A 17829-nucleotide genomic window follows, 5' to 3' on the forward strand; every position below is an offset into this window, starting at 1 on the left:
CCACAGACTCCTGTGAATACCTTGCACCCTCCAAATGCAGCAAAGCCACCCAACTGTGCAGACTGCACATCTTTTACCACCCCCCAGGCACGAATGACACCTTCACTGACCACCTCATGGAAATCATCACAGCCAAGGTTTCCTCCAATTCTAAAGACATTTTCCTTGGTGACTTCAGTCTGCACTGGAACGACCTCAAGGACCCTCAGGTCAACGCCATCAAAGCCCTTACTCAAGCCTCCACATTCCCAAACACTTGAAAGGCGCGACTCTAGACTGGATCATTGCTAAGGAATCAGCGGTCACGCTTATCTCTTTAGACCCATGCGACTGGTCTGACCAACACCCTATTACCTTCCTTTTACCGGGCATCCACAAGACAAGGGCACTGCAACCTGTGATTCCAAAACGTTGGATTAGAGACACTAAGAACCTTGATTCTGGGACACTGGCTGCAAGCTGCGAGACTGAACCCCCCTTATATCACAATGGTCAACAACCTCACAGAACACTATACCACAACTACACCTAACATTCTTGATGATCTTGCTCCGCGAAAACTAAAAAGAACCCAAATCAAAGACAGAAACCCCTGGTTCAACAGATCCCCCAACAACGAAAGGAGAACCCTTCGGCAGGCAGAAAGAATCTTAGGACCGCACCCTTCAGCTGCCCATTTAAATCTTCTCCGCCAGACTAGAAATGCCTATAATAGGAACATCCTCAATTCAAAAAAGAATTATTCAGATCAGAACTGGGGAACGCCAGGAACTGACCTCGCAAGCTCTTCGTAATTGTCAAACACCAATCTAACAAACTGACTAAAACCTCTGTAGAAACCCCAAAATCTCTTATAACATGCAAGGAATTTTCCTCCTTCTTCTCTGATAAAATGACTGCCCTAGGAAACTAACTTAGATCCGCTACCTACTCCCAACCCCCTCCGGAACTGCCTCATCTCTCTGCGCTGCCTCCACAGACATCACCCAAAAACCAAGCGCACTGGTCCACCTTGAAAGTTTATGACGACCATTCCGTCTCGAAAAATGTATCCTCCTTAAACCCAAACAAACACTTTAATGACCCACTCCCCTCTAATTGCTTAACCGCCCCCTCAATTTATCATTTCTAGTTGGACTGTAATTATCAACGCCTCTCTTCTCCAGGGGTCGATAACTGACTCTCTAAAAGCCAGTCAAGTCATCCCCATCTTAAAAAAAACTACTCTGAATCCTGCTTCCCCAGACAAGTTTAGACCTATATCCAATATCCCACTCCTTGCTAAAGTTCTGGAGAATTGTGTGCAACAGCAATTGAGCCAACACATCACCAACTTCCACGCTAGACAACTTCCAATCTCTGTTTAGGCCTGGGCACAGCACTGAAACCACCATTCTCCACATCGTGGATGATGCCCTCCAAGACCTTGACCAATCCAAAACCTGTCTCCTAATCCTCTCGAAGATCCTCGGCTTTCGATATGGTCAACCACAAAAAACTCCTCGAACGCCTCAAACTTAGGATGGGACTGAATGGCCCCGATCTTGAATGGTTTAGGCCGTTCCTCCAGAACCGCTCTCAGCGATTCCTAATCGACGGTAACTTGTCCGCTCTCTCTCCAATCATGGTCGGAGTCCCCCAAGGATCAACCGTGTCCCCTACCCTCTATAATCTTTACCTTGAACCACTAGCAGAAGTACTACGCACTGCCAATATCTCCTACCACATGTATGCCTACGACACTCAGATCTGCATCAAAATCTCTTTTCCTGAGGAGATGTTTCCCCTGAATGAGGCCTTGAAGTTGACTGTCCAATGGCTCACCTCTGACCAGCTCTAACTTAACGCACAAAAACTGAATTTCTTCTAATCTCCTCACCCAAAACCAACCCTGACATTCAGCAATGGACTAATTCGATCACAGCTTTAAACTGCCCACCGGCCATGGTGGACTCTGCCTAATCCCTTGGAATAACACTAGACTGCAGCTTGAATATGCGTAGCCACATCAACTTGATGGCCTAAACTGCCAGATTTCACCTGAGCTATCTAAGAAAACTGAAACCTTTCCTCGTCACTCGCGACCTAAAAATGGCAGTCCAGGCACTAGTCATCTCCAGACTCGAATATGGATGCTCTACTCTCTCAGACCTACCCAAGATCTCCCCGGCTCCCTTAAAAGCCTGCCTCAACGCTGCCGCCAGACTCCTAACAGGTTCAAAGAAATTCAACCACAACTCTCCACACCTGAAAGCTCTGAACTGGCTTCCTCTTGAGGTCAGAATCCAACTTAAACTGGCTTGTATCACTCACAAGGCTCTATACACTAAATCCTTTGCATTTCTTTCCCCGAAAATCGTGGTATCCGAAGGAGCCAGAAACTCCCGGTCCGCCAGAGACCTCCTTCTCCAGCCTCCGAGCTTGCGAAAGAAAAAAACGTACAATCTGGCTTTCTCTGGGGCTGCACCAAGAATATGGAACTCACTCCCGCCCGCCATTAGAAGAATTCCTTCTCTGGCACGCTTTAAAAAGAAGGTCAAAACCTTCATAATGGGCAAATTCCTCTCCTAATTCTTGCATTGCACTCACTTCAGCGACTTTGCTTTATATCCTTTTACTGCCACGCCTTGGATTAACTGGATGCTATCCACCGACACCTCCGGGCATCCCCACCCTTAGGCTCTTGGACCTCTTGCTCTTGTAAAATGTATATACTTATTTTTTATCCCAAATGTTTCCACCCCCCCCAGCCCCAGACTTCCTAAATTCTTTTTTATACAACTTGTAATCCTGTGAAGCGCTCTGAAACCCTAATGGGTCTAGTTTGCACTCTATAAAACACAAAAGTAAATAAATAAAATAAATAAATAACATTTGCCATTGCTGACTGGCACAGTACTTGACCCCTCTTGGTTTATATCATGCATCATCTAAAGAATTCTGAAAAAAGGAGCCTTAATATACCTGGATCTCAGAGAAGCTCTTGATTGACTCCCCTTGCAAACTATGACCTGTGCTCTAGGCCTTGCGTTAGTTGCATTGGTATTCGGTATGGGGAGCAGAGTTGTCTCAGCAGCTGAGCCAGACTGCCCCTGATTAAGGCACATTTATCAATGTCATCATGCTTCTTGAACAGTCCAAAAATCTTCTGATGTCAGTAATTCTACACTCAGCTGTTAGTACCAAATGGCATATAATTTGGTATTCTGCTTAGATCACTCAAGAGAAGGTGCTACTCTCTCAGCTAGTCCCTGTTTATCTCTTTCCCTTATATGTACATGCCTTAAGCGTGGCTGGTGAATTAATGCAAAGGCTTAGCTAGCACAATGCTTCCTATAATTGTCCTTCAAACACCTGTGCTGCAAAGTGTCAGCGTGTTGATCATGCAGGAAAATGCTTCATGTTAAACATGCGTACGTGCTGCAGATTCTATGAATTATACAATTTGATTTAAAATAAAAGTACATGTGCTGCTCAGAAAAGCAAACCTTATGGAGTCAGCTCTGGGGCTGATATTACATACCTATGATTACTCACTTACTAAACTACCAATGGAAGCAGCGACCCTAGTACTGGTTAGTACAGATTCATAGGGGCTGGAATTCAAAGCACTTGAAGGTACCGATAGAGATACACACCTGGATGGCATACACATGTTCCAGGTGTAGTAATTCAGCAAACCCGCCAAAGGGATATTGTTGTATTTTGTTTTTTTTATGCCAATCAAAACAGTTGTGTAGAAAGGGTGTCATTTTTCATAGTGCATGTAGTGGAAATGTGCATTGCTTGCTGTTGGTTGGGTCGTACTAGAGCATGTTAATCAGTGTTCTTTGGCCACTCAGGACAGTGGTGCATTCTCTACACCACTGATAGCAACGCTCCTGATTTACACTACCTACATCAATCAGCCAATGGTGTTTTGGTTTGCGAGGGTCACTTTGTTGATGGAAAGCAGGTGGTATACATTTTGGTTTCAAGCAGTGTTGGGGTGGTCCTGATGAATATGGAGGTTTTGTTCCAGGTCCTGCATGCACAGATAGAAAAAGCCTGCTGTGTTGGTTTTTTAAATTCTTTTAAAACTGTTTTTTTTTATACTTCTCAAGCTGGGGTTGTGCCATTAACCACAGAGAAAGTAAACTTGCTAGCTTGTCTTTAAGATCAGGGAGGATGCTGTTCTTGATGATAGCTTTGGAAGGGATTCAGCTGGTTTTGAAGATGATGAGGGCTGGGAGAGGGAGTCAGTGGAGTTCCATCAAGACGAGGCTATGATCAAGGTTCTTCAGGCCCTGGATGAGACATGCAGCAGCGTGTAAGATGCCCTTAAGGTCTGTTAGTGTGGAATGTTGGAGGCCATGGTGAAGTGCCTTACCACCATCCAGATTCAAGAGTACAAGGGCTTGATCCACAGTTCTGAAGTAACTTTCTGAAAGAAATTATTTTACCTTCTTTAGGAGAGAGGGAGAGAGAGGGAGAGAGAGGGAGAGGGAGAGGGAGAGGGAGAGGGAGAGGGAGAGGGAGAGGGAGAGGGAGAGGGAGAGGGAGAGGGAGAGGGAGAGGGAGAGGGAGAGGGAGAGGGAGAGGGAGAGGAGAGAGAGAGAGAGAGAGAGAGAGAGAGAGAGAGAGAGAGAGAGAGAGAGAGAGAGAGAGAGAGAGAGAGAGAGAGAGAGAGAGAGAGAGAGAGAGAGAGAGAGAGAGACAGACAGACAGACACACAGACACACAGACAGACAGACAGACAGACAGACAGACAGACAGACAGACAGACAGACAGACAGACAGACAGACAGACAGACAGACATATACCAGGCAGGCATTGTATGTTTTTTGCAATTTTGTTCCTTGAGGGTGAGATTGGTGTCCAGTGTAAACTCAAGTGACTTGGCATTCAGTGAGAGTTGGGGTTCGAAGCTGTCTTGGTTCATGTCATCAAGCCCGGTTTGTACTGTATCTTGTTTGGTTTTCTTGGCAAATAACAGGAATGCTGCCGTCTTGGTTGGGTTGAGGTTCACGTAAGTGCTGGATATCCTGGTCTGGATGATGAGCAAGCAGTGTTTGAGGCTTTGGATATCTGAAGTAGAGGAGAGATTCATGTAGAGTTGACTATCATCGGCATATTGGTGAATTTTTGTGCTGTTGCCTGTGAGTAGAGCACCAAGCTGCTTCATGTAAAGGTTGAAGATGACAGGAGCTCTAGGGGACTCCACCTGTGATGGCCATCTTTTGTGACTTGAAGGTGCCCAAGTGAACAAATGAGTGTCAGTTGGAAAGGCCTTTTATCTGTACAGCGCAGATTGTCTTGCTTTTAAGTCATAGAGTTTCTCGGGTAAGCTGAAATTATATGATATCTGCACTTTTTCAGTACTCTGGATGAACGGAACATAACACTTTCACATTTCTATCACTTTAGAGCTTTAACCTCTCGTCTGAGCTCTTCCTTACTTGCACATTGTTAGCTGCCTGCTCAATTAAATGTATGAAGTCATGGGAGTTGCTTGGCTTTGCTTTCTAGATATTACTGTCTCTTTTGTCTTCTTACAGGCTAATAATTTGGTTTTCCATTCAGCACTCAAGTATTTCCAAGAATTTAAGGGGATGAGCCAGGGTAACTCTGATCATGACTATAATGGCTTGTTTGGTGGAGTGCCACATTTCATCACCTCTAGCGTGGAGCATGACTCAGTGCGTTTGCCACTGGAGCACTTGGTGAAGCTACAAGCGGCAGGTCAGTGGGTTTGCATTATGTACCACAAAATTGAGTAAACAGAAGTGTATTTTTAATGGGATACTTCTAATCTATATAATGGCATGGGATGTTGCTAATCTTTTTTATAGATGCCACATTTGTTGAGGTGTCTTGCGTGAGTGGGCAAGCAGAAGTGGATGATGTCATTGCAGCAATTCGTCCAAGCACATGCCTTGTGTCAATCATGTTGGCTAATAATGAGACTGGAGTCATCATGGTAAGCTGATGTTTTTTTTACTATCTCTTCCCATTTTAGTTTACTTCTTTTCTTTACCAAGAGATATTGGCATGCTAAATCTGGTTTGCCACAGTGACCTCTTTATGTCCCATTCAGTAGGTCACCTAATAAAAAGTTCTCTCCATCCAACAACGTTCTGCCCTTTTCCCATAGGTCCTCATCCTCCCTTGTATTTTTTTCTCACCCTAGTGCATATTTTACCGGCTCCTTTTCCACAACACGAATCTTCAAAAATTCATCTGGTGTGTATATGCCACTATCTGTGTTTTGAGTTGAAAAGTACAGGTTAGCTTCTCCAAAAGGTAACCATTTGTGTTGTTAACCATGGGTTTGCCTGGTCTCTGACAGTTCCAAACATTTTCTTTTTTTAACGGTATTTTGCAAGAAATTCATTCTGTCTTGAGAAAATTAGAAAGAAAACATTATTTCACATTCCTGCTCAGTCACATACATTGCTGATGAGGATGAAACATCTGTTGTAATTAAAAGATGTCTGGAAGCAGAGGTGTAGATTATGATAAGATGGTTTATTGAGTAGGTTTAAGGAAGAGGCCCACCAGGAGCAGCCTCCTGCTGCTCATCCCATACTCCAACTGTCACTCACAGGCACCCAACATTCCAGCGCATCACCATGCGCCAACATTCTACACAGTACACTCATATTGGCTGAGCAGCAGGTATAACACATCTCCCCATTTTACAGAATAAAATAACACATTGCCACAACCCAAAGGACACCTTGCAATTGCATGAAGAGAGACAAGAAACATGTATGACAACAAATTAGATGTAAGGACATCCCATATATGTAAGGAACCATGCAATAAATAAAAAACAACAATACTGCGAAAGACTGATGGAAATAACGCAATCTGATGAAGCGAAAGAAGACATTCATGGAAACATATTAGAGTAAAGATGATATGATATCCCATATACATAAACACCAATGCAAATAAAAGCAATAAATAAAAGATCAACAGTTTTGTGAATACCATTTGATCCTATCGCAACCTCATAAAAAAAGAGATGCAAGAAAACATAATAAATGTCACCCACATACCCCTTTCCCAAAACATAAGTAGAAAACCAAACACTCTACCACGCCCCACATCTCATACTGTACCCCACATGCCACAAAACACACCAGTTGGCCAGGCTAGCATAAACTGCAGCCCACAGAGGAAATCAACACCTTTGTGGCGCAGCAGACACAACAAAGAGCATAAATACAAATCCAAACTTGAACACAAACCATCACACCATCAAAACAGAACCACACCCAATCACCCATCAAAAGAAAAACTCTTGCACTCATACGTAAGACCACGGGTGACTAGCACCCTGACGTAGAACCCAACATAACAAGTACAGAAAACAGCAGGGCACTTATCTACACACTGTCATCCCAACAACAAACACCTATGCACGGGTGACTTATCCACGTACAGTCATCCCAACAATGACACCTCTGGACGGGTGACTTATCCACGCTCAGTCATCCCAACAACGAACAACTCTTTCACCTCAAAATCATAACATCTAAATAAAAAATAAAAATAGAAGACCTACCCCCGATTAGATGACCTTCGCCTCAACAGTCATCCTTAACACAAACACTCATGTAGGAAATGATGACTTAACACCCTCCCCCGAACAGTCATCCGTAAGATCAAACAAAACAATTCCTCCATATTGAAAAACATGTGCAACTAGTGCACTGTAGAGGTTTGACACTCACACTATGATTAATCCATCACTGGAAACCTTTAGGTGACTTACTCCATTCAGTCATCCTATTGACAAACATCATCTCATAACATAAGCAGGGGTAGGAATACACACTTGCACATCCTGGTATTGTGGTAAAAGTAAACATAATATAATATTCTGGCCATGTGACTTAACTTGAATGAGAAACTAAAACATGACAGCAGACTAGCAACAAATGCTAATGAAGAGACAGAACATGCCCATCCAGAGACCTATCATTTCACCGAAACTATACTTCAGGATCAAACCAAACACCTGCCAGTCTACGCTTAGTAAATTTGATGAAACTCTTCAACACAGTAAAGTGCACTGTAGAGATTAAGGAGCATAAATATAATCTCTAAAGCAGATGACAAGCCTTTCACCAACCGGTGAGCGATCTCTCATCCGACGTTCCTCCACAAAGTGAATACCTGGAGTCACTACACTGTCACTGGCATAATTACTGCTGCTCTGGTTTCCGAGACTTTTAGCAATTGCCGTGATGGTGATGGAGCTAGCATGGGAAAACCCAAGGCACATTTGAATCAGATGCATGTACGAGCTACATGGTCATCTTCCGGCATGATGACGATTTGGTATCCTTGCATGGACAAGATACAGTCAACAATGAAGAAAGAAAATAAAGCTTTTTCAAAAGATTGTAACGATGAAAGGAATACACAAAATTCCTCCCAAACAACAAAGATGTCCGCCATAGCACAATTGTACATACGCTTTCTTTGGAAAATAGGCCCTCCATCCATGCTGATGTCAACTGGAGCATGTACATTTTGCCTCGCGCTGGGAAGAGTGCCAGAGCTTGAATTCAAAAGTAAGCAGCCGTGCGCATATGTCACGCGGCAGAACCAATGCGATATGTAAAGTTCAAACGACAATTCCAACAATATGCGCAATGTACTTACAGTTCATGCCTGGCACACGATGCATCATCCCAGCATATGAATGAGGTTCGCCAACAACTGGTCCTCGTATAAAACCAGTTGGCAACAACACACATTGTAAATGGCAGTTCCCCTCACCATCAGTAACACAGGCTCACTCCAGACTGACTTCAATTTACCGCTGCCAGGTCTCCTAAACAAAGTGTCCATTCCACAATCCAATACACTGCTGGATCCAGTGCCAGATGATTGAAATAGTTTCCAAAATATGTAAATACCAACACCAGTGCCGTTCACAGTGACAGGACACTGACAATGCACCGATACAGCTCACAGTGAAGATACTTCTCCGGTAAGATTTGCCAGGATCCATAAAGAAAACGCTGCCGGGTACCCTCAGCTAAGACAATCCTCTCATAAGACTTGCTAGGTTTCGCAACAAAATTATGCTAGTTCCCCTCAGTGAAAAGCAATTTTCTTGTAAGCACGGTCAGGCTCCAAAACGAAACAGTAGTGGTTTCTTTCCCCCAAGCTCTGACCAAAATTTCCAAAACTTAACATTACAGGTCATGCATAGGGCACTACCGGTTGACACCATTCTCTCGAACACCCAGACATGTGATAAACAGAAGCACACCCTGTCAGGGCAGTCCGATGTAAAGGACACTGGTGGGCTGCAGGGCTTTCTGTATCTCACTGTAGTTTTACTCTCCTTTAAATTACTTTTAAAGGTTTCCTATTATAAAGTTTCTTCTGGCATTTCGTTCCTTGTAATCTTGGTTTTCATTCTTTTTGTATTCAGTTTACACACATAGATTCTTCTTTTAAAAAACATCGCCAAAAATGTTGTAATAAAAAGAGCCTCCCTGCTGCTCAGCCCATACTCCAATTGTCACTCACAAGCCTCCACTGGATCCAAGTCCCTCTCTGTGCACCAACGTAGCAATACTTTCCATGCTCCTCTATATCTTTTCTTAGTGCCTGGGGCTCAGGATTCATCACGCAAGCCTTAAGCCGATTCTGAGAGTTATGTGAATCTTCCTAAATCCCTGCGATGCTTCAAACTAGAAAGTTGAGCAAATGCGAAAGCACTACCGGATGCTCCTTGCCTACTATACCTCTCAACAGTCCTATCCTGCACTTTATCAAAAAAGGACTCTCCATTGCTAACTTTATAACTGTCGGGAACCATGCCTGCATCTTCCAAAATGGTGTCACTAAACTATTCAACACATCTGCCTCCTGCATTGTAGCAGCACTGGCTGAATCATCGAGAAAGGAGGGACCGCATATGCTCTCACCCCTGACCAATCCTGCACAATTGCATCCACTGCCTTCATCTGCACTGCAATAGTCTTTGACTCTCTGGGTGACTCTGGATTGTAAAATAAGCAACTTGATCAACAAATACCCTTCCAACAACAAATCGCTCAATAGATAGATACCCTACATCTTGAAATGATTCTAAGTCACAAAATGATTCAATGTTCTTAAATGTGTGACAGGTCTCCACCCTTTGCCTTTCTTTTCCACAAAAATATCTGTACTCGCAAAACCTATCATGTTGTTCACTTCCAGTTTCGCGTTGTTTCTTAACATCTAAATATCACTTCCTCTAACTCTTTGTGAAAACACAACTCCCTCGGCTCTTTTGCCCCTAAAGGGCTTTTTCTCCAGTTCTATTAAATAATCTTTTACTGCAGAAATAACCCATGGGTTGTCGTTATCTTTTCCCATTAATCACTGATAGTTTCAATCTTCCTCCTACCCCTTCTAGGGTAGAACTAATAGTCATACTCACCTTGACTTGATGTTGAACCTTGACCACCAGCTCAAGATGCTCTTTTTCAACATCTTCTGCCTTTCTGGAAAAAGACACCGGAAGGCTGGTTTGTACTCGAGAATAACGGAACTTGTAAAATCCACGGCTGAGAGGTTGCCTTCTCCTCCTGGCCCTCCCATAAAAACTGTTCCCGAGAACTCTCTTCTCATTGAAACCTGAGCCTTGTCCAGACTTGTGAAGTTCTGGACATACTTTCTGATATTTCTTACCATTCCGTCTCTGAACAGGAGATCTTTACGCTCGTCGGAGGACCCTTTGACACTAAAATCTGACACTGTCAGATTTATCCTCATCAGGATGGTCTTTTGTCTTTCGGCCAACAATCCTGCATTGGCATAGCCAATTAAACAAATTGCCCTTTGGCAACAGCCAAACAGAAGATAGATATTTACATAACATAGGCTTATTCAACTTGATCGAAAAGTCTTGCAACTGGACTAAGAATGTTAAGAACTTCATCCTGTCAAGATTTCCGTGACTATAAGAATCCTTACCTTGGATCCTTTTCCTTTTATAAAGTGTCACTAATCAATAAAAGAAACTTATTTTGAGAAAAACATGTTATAATCAAACAATCCTTCAACTCCATAAATTGGGTTAGAAAACAGTTAAATACAAATCTTTGAAACATTTCTAATCAATACAATTTGAAATTCTACTCAATAAAACCAACTAGCAAGTAGCTCTTAAGTAATAGATATCAGCTCAGAAACATCAATCAAAAGAGGAGGAACATGGAACCTTGGGAGACCTATTGGGATTTGAGTATTCTGTTGATTTGTGATATCGTTGGATTTACGCTGCTGGAACCTTTAAAGGTTTTGCTGCCCTGAAGTGGTAAATAAAGGTTGTTATGCATAATGCTAGCCTCCAGTCTTACCATAAAATCCAGCCAATTCTCTTTGCCTCGTTTCTTTGGTTCTCGATGAAAGACTTCTGTCCTTAATTTCCTGTGTTGTGGCAATCTCTCTGACAACCGAAGATCATGCAGGCCTTCATATGAAGTAAATACAAATACGACTGTCATTTGTCAGAACTGGTCTGACTGGTTTTCAGGGCTCAGACATCAGCAAACTCCATGCCAGCATCAAGGGCAGAACAGTCCTTCAGGACTGAAGGAGCACACAACAGTTTGAATAAATGAGACAACCATGTGGCTTTTGCACCCCCTTTGACCAAAAGAGGGTTAAAATACATGACCGACCCCTCTCCAAATCAATACTTGGTTTCATCTCTGTTGTCTTGGAAGGTGGAGGCCTGCACATAATTGCTAGGCACGGAAGACACCAAATCATGATTTGACTATGTGCTAGAATGCTACCCTCCATCTAGATTAGGGCAAAGTGTGAAATTAGAAAACATGTGCAGATTTGCCTTGTAGCTGCAACCTAGTGAAGGATGTGCCTTATCTACGTGCTGAGGATCTGAATTGCACATACATGTGTAGTGGCGTGATCCCTAGGAACACCGACACAAGGCCCAGCTGACCGGAAAGATCTTCCTGAGGGGAGATCATAGACTGACTCTGGCAAAGAGTCATGAGATTATCACAGCTCAACTTCCAAGGAGGAAGCAAGAGGACATTTTGATTGTTAAGCTGCTGTAGCATGTCTTTGATGCAAGGGTGATCCTGCACTGTCTCTGACCTATCTAAGGCAAATAGGGTGCCTTATTCTTCTGCCCTTCGGCCCAAGAAGGACTAGGAAGCAGTCAGAATTCACACTCTAGCTTTGGACCCAATTCCTCTGACTAAAGAAAGCCACCCTGGCTACAGAACCAAACTATCTTTATAACACTGGAGATATCGCTGCTTGAAGTTCCTAGTTGAGACTGGTAGCATCAGTGACTGTAGTGGGCGGCCCCATTCCCACTGGTATCTTCAAATCCGCTCTGGAAAATCTTACTCCCCCTTTGCATCAGTCCCCTTGAGTAGCATTGACTTCTGTAATTGTTGGACTCCAGGGAACTCATTTGACTAAACAGCTCCCCTAGTGAGCACAGGGGGAACCTGTACATTTATACACCCCAAAATATTACTTCAATAGCATGCCCACAGATGGATGAATCGGAGGCAGTCTTAAACCTCAGTTTCATGAGTAAATGTGCCCCTGAGATAAGGCACCTTACAACATTTAAAAATACAGTAATTTAAATAAGGACAGAATCAATAATTGAGTTTTAGAGCAGGATTTGACATTTTAAAGATTTATTAAAAGAAATGTGAAAGGTGTGGTGTAGAAATTATAAGGTGCAGATGCATAAAGAATCATCAGTGACATGAAGACTCGCATTAAATAGGACAATACAGAATAATGTGCAGATCAGAAACATTCTTCGTATTTGGAACCCTATTCCTAGCATGAGTAGACCTATTATTCACCCAGCCATGGGCTAGAGTGTGGATGAACGAGCAATGTTGGCAGATTTCCCTATTGACAGGGGCACTAGACAAGGTTGTCCGCTGTACCCATTCCGATTTGCGCTTATATTGGAACCACTAGCTTGTATGGTTTGAGCGCACCCCGGCATAGGAGGCTTCCAGGACGAATCAAGGACACTTAGAAATGAACGGATCTCACTGTTTGCCGACGACATCCTTCTGTATGTTACTAACCCTTTCATGATACTTTCCATTATACTTTTGATATTTTAGGACTATGGGGCCTATTCTGGATATAGAATTCACTGAGACAAGTCAAGCCTCTATCCATTATGCCGACCCTTAAGTGCACGAGACCTACCCGGACACTTCCGCATAGATAGGGACAGGTTTCAATATCTAGGAATCTATGTAAACACAAACACCACCGTGAGTCTCACCCACAACATCTGGAGAGTACTGATAGAATTCCATGGACACGTTGTAAGGTGGAGATTATTCTTCCTGACACTATTAGACAAAGAGGCCATTATAAAATGGCCACGCTGCTGAAGCTGCTTTACATTCTTCTAAAGACATACTATAAGATTCAGGAGAATATATTTGTGACAATAGATGGAGAGATACGCACACTCCTATGAAACGAAGGACACCTGAGGGTGGCACTATGGACAGAGATTGTTGATTCAGTCGCTGGTCCGCCGAATACAGAGAAAGGTGATTGAAGCGAGTGCCCCCGCGATCCGCTTTCAGTGCGCGAGCCAAAAACGGAACTAGACGCGGAGCACCCCTCTTTGAGCACAGATAAAAGAAAGATTACTGAACACTGGAGTATCGTCACGATCACGCAAGGGCGGAGTGACATAGTAATACTTCAACAGGTTGCCCATATAAAGATTGAAAGAGCACCTTCTCAGAAAGAGGACAAAATAAAGTCCAGGAGCCTTTGAACCAAGAAAAAGGAACAAGATTGACAAAAGGACAATAACGCCCCAAAACCTGTAGACCGGCGGCTGCTGGAGAAACAGATACTTACTAAGAGACAGAGCCCTGATGAGAACCTAGGAATTCAAATCAACTGGTTCGAAACGCGTAGGCATATAAAACGCGACATCAATTTGATTTATAGACCAATGAATTGAGATATGGTTTATATATATTTATTTGAGTACATTTTGATTGTCTGCATCAATATGCTTTGAATGAAGACAGATACTGAGAGTCACTTTGTCAAATTTAGACAAGGATCTGTGTACATTAATCAGAGTAAGTGAATATTGTACAGTGTATATATATATATGTGAATAATGTTTTGTATTTATGTATAAATGTCTTAAATGTTTTGTGTTCCTTTTCACACATAAAATTTCTTCTTGCAACAATTTAAAAAAAAAGAAATAAATTCAAAAGGGTAAGAAATACCCAACAAACCTATGAGCAATACTGGTTTGTGTTTCTTCCTTCACCAGAAGAATTGAAGGAAAAATAAGTGCGGTTGGTACTTTTTTGTGTTCTACTATGGACACTCCAGCACAATCAGTACAATGGGGGTGTTGTGCTCCCAGACATCAGATCCTACAATCAGGTAGCCCACTTACTAGTAATTAATGAATGGGAAGACTTGCTGGGCGACCATCTAAGAAAGGCGCCAGTTCCAAACTTGTGCATATCCGCATTAAATCTACGGGGGCATGCAAGTCAGAAAATTACTGCCGGCAACACAAAGGATGGTCGAAGCTTGGAAGCGGGCGGAACTACAAATGGGTTGCTATAAAAGACTAACTTGTGAAACCCTAAAGGAGGGAACGCGCCTGCCAGCAATGGAGATTCCAGACCTCGGACACAATCAGGATATCCAGACTGGGCGACCTCCTGAAGGATGGATCCTTGATCTCCTTCAGCTCGCTCCAACGTGTATATTCGCTGAATGACACCCAACGGTTCAAATACTTACAATTGCAACATGGATGGAGGGTGGAGGGGCTGGGCCCACACAATCTCCCCGAGTACGCACTCCTGGAGGGGAGACTGCTCCAAGTGGAAATACTTGACAAAGCCATCTTGTGGACATATAAAACACTAAGAAACAACATACCTAACAATTTGAAGGCCTTAAGGACCCAATGGGAATCCACCACAGGGGAAAGGGATGATATTGACTGGTAGGCCGCACTAATGCATCCAATAGAGGTGGCCAATAAACTAAAGGCTGCGGCTGATTTGATTTAAGGTCCTTCACAGGATATACTATGATAGGGCCCGCCTACACAGAATCAGGAGGGCTGCAACACCCAAATGTCTCCATTGCAAGACAGGAAGAGGTACATATATACACATGTGATGGGACTGTCACTATATACAGTCATATGGGATCACAATAATAGCAGAACTCAGCAAGGTAGTGGGGGAACAGCTACCGATGGACGCTAAGTATATCTTGTTAGGAATACCCTCAGAGATTGATATTCCCCAAAACAAGCTCCTGTTCTCCAACTTAGGGCTTATAGTTGCTATGAGAGACATAGCCAAATACTGAGCTGTCCTGACTCCTCCCAGATTGATGGAATAGAGAGCAGGTATGGACGTACACGTAGGTGCAGAAAAGGTAAAATACAAAGCGAGAGGGTACCTTAAAAAGTTCTTAAAGATCTGGGGCTCCTGGTTGCGACACTATTGGTTGGAGATTGAAGGAGAGACTGATGAGGCCCTGCCACTAACCACAGGGTGAAAAGAGAGAAGTGATGATGAACTATTTCTCAATGAACACAGCACGCGTAGAAATCAAAAATGGGAAATACTTACATGGAAAGAAGAGGAAAAGGGGAATAGGGGTTACCTGAGGAAGCAAGATGGCGGCCGCTTAGTGTGGCTGTAGCAGTGCTGCGGTGAGGACGCGAAGGTACAGAGCCCAACGGTGGCGGTATAGCGATACAGCCAGGAGCCTGCCCGGTGATATTGGTGAAAAGAAGGAGCAGAGCATCACAGAAATCCGGAATCAAAGGGGGATGCTGACGGCTCTTACCTGCCGAGGATCAGCGAAGCAACTTCTCTGGACATTGGTGTATGCATTGGAAGCTCTCTCCCCCAGTCGGAATCGTCTCGCTGGGCTGGGAGAGCAGAGCCAGGTGCGGAGTAGAGCGGAGCCCAGAGCGGAATTCGGAGATGGCTCTGACGAGAAAGGTGTTCGGATCGCGCCCCGACAGAGGAGCTGTACAAAAAGGGTTGGTAATGGACGGAGCATCTGCACCAATCAAACACTCACACCCAGTCAAAAGATCTGGGTTTAATCCATCACCGTTCTTTAGCCCACTCTGCCACCCCAGTTCAGACATGGCTATATGCAAATCAGTCTGACCCTGTGCCTCATGGGAACAGTCCAGCCCGAACTGCCAAGCCATACCTTCCCTGGACCGGAAACAAGCTTCCGAGGACCGGTTTCTGGCATTACAGCCGTCTTCAGCCCGGCTTGCTTGAATCCAGTGGCAAAGTGATCAAGGGACTCATTACCACCCCCTTTTGCACCGCTTTTGGCCGCCATAAGTGTGGCAGGGATGCTCAGACGTGAGTCCTTTGCTCACTTTGCCACTGGATTCAAGCAAGCCGGGCTGAAGACGGCTGTAATGCCAAAAACTGGTCCTCGGAAGCTTGTTTCCGGTCCAGGGAAGGCATGGCTTGGCAGTTCGGGCTGGACTGTTCCCATGAGGCACAGGGTCAGACTGATTTGCATATAGCCATGTCTGAACTGGGGTGGCAGAGTGGGCTAAAGAACGGTGATGGATTAAACCCAGATCTTTTGACTGGGTGTGCGTGTTTGATTGGTTCAGATGCTCCGTCCATTACCACCCCCTTTTGTACCGACAGAGGAGCTGGCTCCAGAAGAACGTTATGGCCCCTAAACTGAATCAGGGGACAAAAGCGGCTGCTCAGAAGAAAAAAAGCCCCGCGGGAAGGGGCCGAAGCTGAGGGAGCAGAAGACACACGAAGCGATGCTGTGCCCCCGGTGGAACAACCAAAGAAAAGGCAGCAGGGTGCTCCTAAGACCCGACTGGCTAGCGCCTCCATAGCAGACCTATTCATCAAAGCGGGTAAGGAGAAGGAGATGGGAGCCAAAGATCTGGGGGGGGAGCGATTTAACCATGCCGGCTGATCAGGAAACTGCTTCTTCAGCTGAAGCCCCCATTAACGCAGCCCAACTCTTAGGACAAGCAACTCTGGTGCCTGCGGTGGGAACCCAATGCAAAGGTGTGTGCCCGGCTGAGGCAACGACCCCAGTAATAGAAATACCAGGCACAATGGAGCAGGTTGGGACTAACCCAGGGCCCCCGGCTGTAGAACAAACGGTGGGCAGCTCTTATCCTGTGCTTCAGGTAACTACAGATGCTAATATGGCGGAACCCACAGAGGAGGCAACATTGGATCCCCTGGTATCAGAGCCCGGGGCACCGGAAGGCGGAGCAGCTGGCGGAGGCGGTTTTGAAAAAGAGAAAGCCCCGAGTGAAGCCTTCTTCTCGGTCTCAAAGGGGGTAGGTTGGTCAGATGACGATGACGAACATAGCTCATACTTGGATTCAGACAGTGACCCCGAGCTCGACCAACCTGCGACCGCGTTTAAAGTCTCTAGCGGCAGTTAGAGGTCAGGCACTCGCGCAACGTGAACTGAGCTGGGATCATTCATCCGCCTTGCCCCTACAGGGTAGTCCACGGGTGGAACTTTCACAAATGTCCCTTTTGGAAACTATACATCAGGAAATAATAGCACATAGGGAGGAGACGCGCCAAGACAATCGCAAATCCCAGGCCGCAATGAGGAAGTTGCAGTGCGTGGTGAGGAAGCTCTCTAAGACTTGTGCTAGTACTGGGGACAGAGTCTCAAATTTGGAAGAGCGGGTGGTAGCCACCGAAGCCGAAGTGGCTGAAGCCGACACTAAGGTTGAGGCCCATTGCTCCCAGGTGGTGGACATACAATGG

The 17829-nt window shown here is 44.6% G+C and overlaps 1 protein-coding gene across 2 annotated transcripts in view; it reads left to right on the forward strand.

Annotated features, from left to right (window-relative positions):
- The window catches only part of SCLY (selenocysteine lyase), a 189770-nt gene that overhangs the window by 35611 nt on the left and 136330 nt on the right, over positions 1–17829 (forward strand). For both annotated transcript variants that reach the window (XM_078666457.1, XM_078666456.1), the window contains exons 5-6: positions 5539–5722; positions 5833–5960. In XM_078666457.1, the coding sequence (XP_078522583.1) occupies positions 5539–5722; positions 5833–5960 (312 nt within the window). The remainder of the gene's footprint in view (positions 1–5538; positions 5723–5832; positions 5961–17829) is intronic.

The sequence above is a fragment of the Lissotriton helveticus genome, chromosome 11 (genome assembly GCF_964261635.1).
Source record: "Lissotriton helveticus chromosome 11, aLisHel1.1, whole genome shotgun sequence".
In the NCBI taxonomy this organism is placed as follows: domain Eukaryota; kingdom Metazoa; phylum Chordata; class Amphibia; order Caudata; family Salamandridae; genus Lissotriton; species Lissotriton helveticus.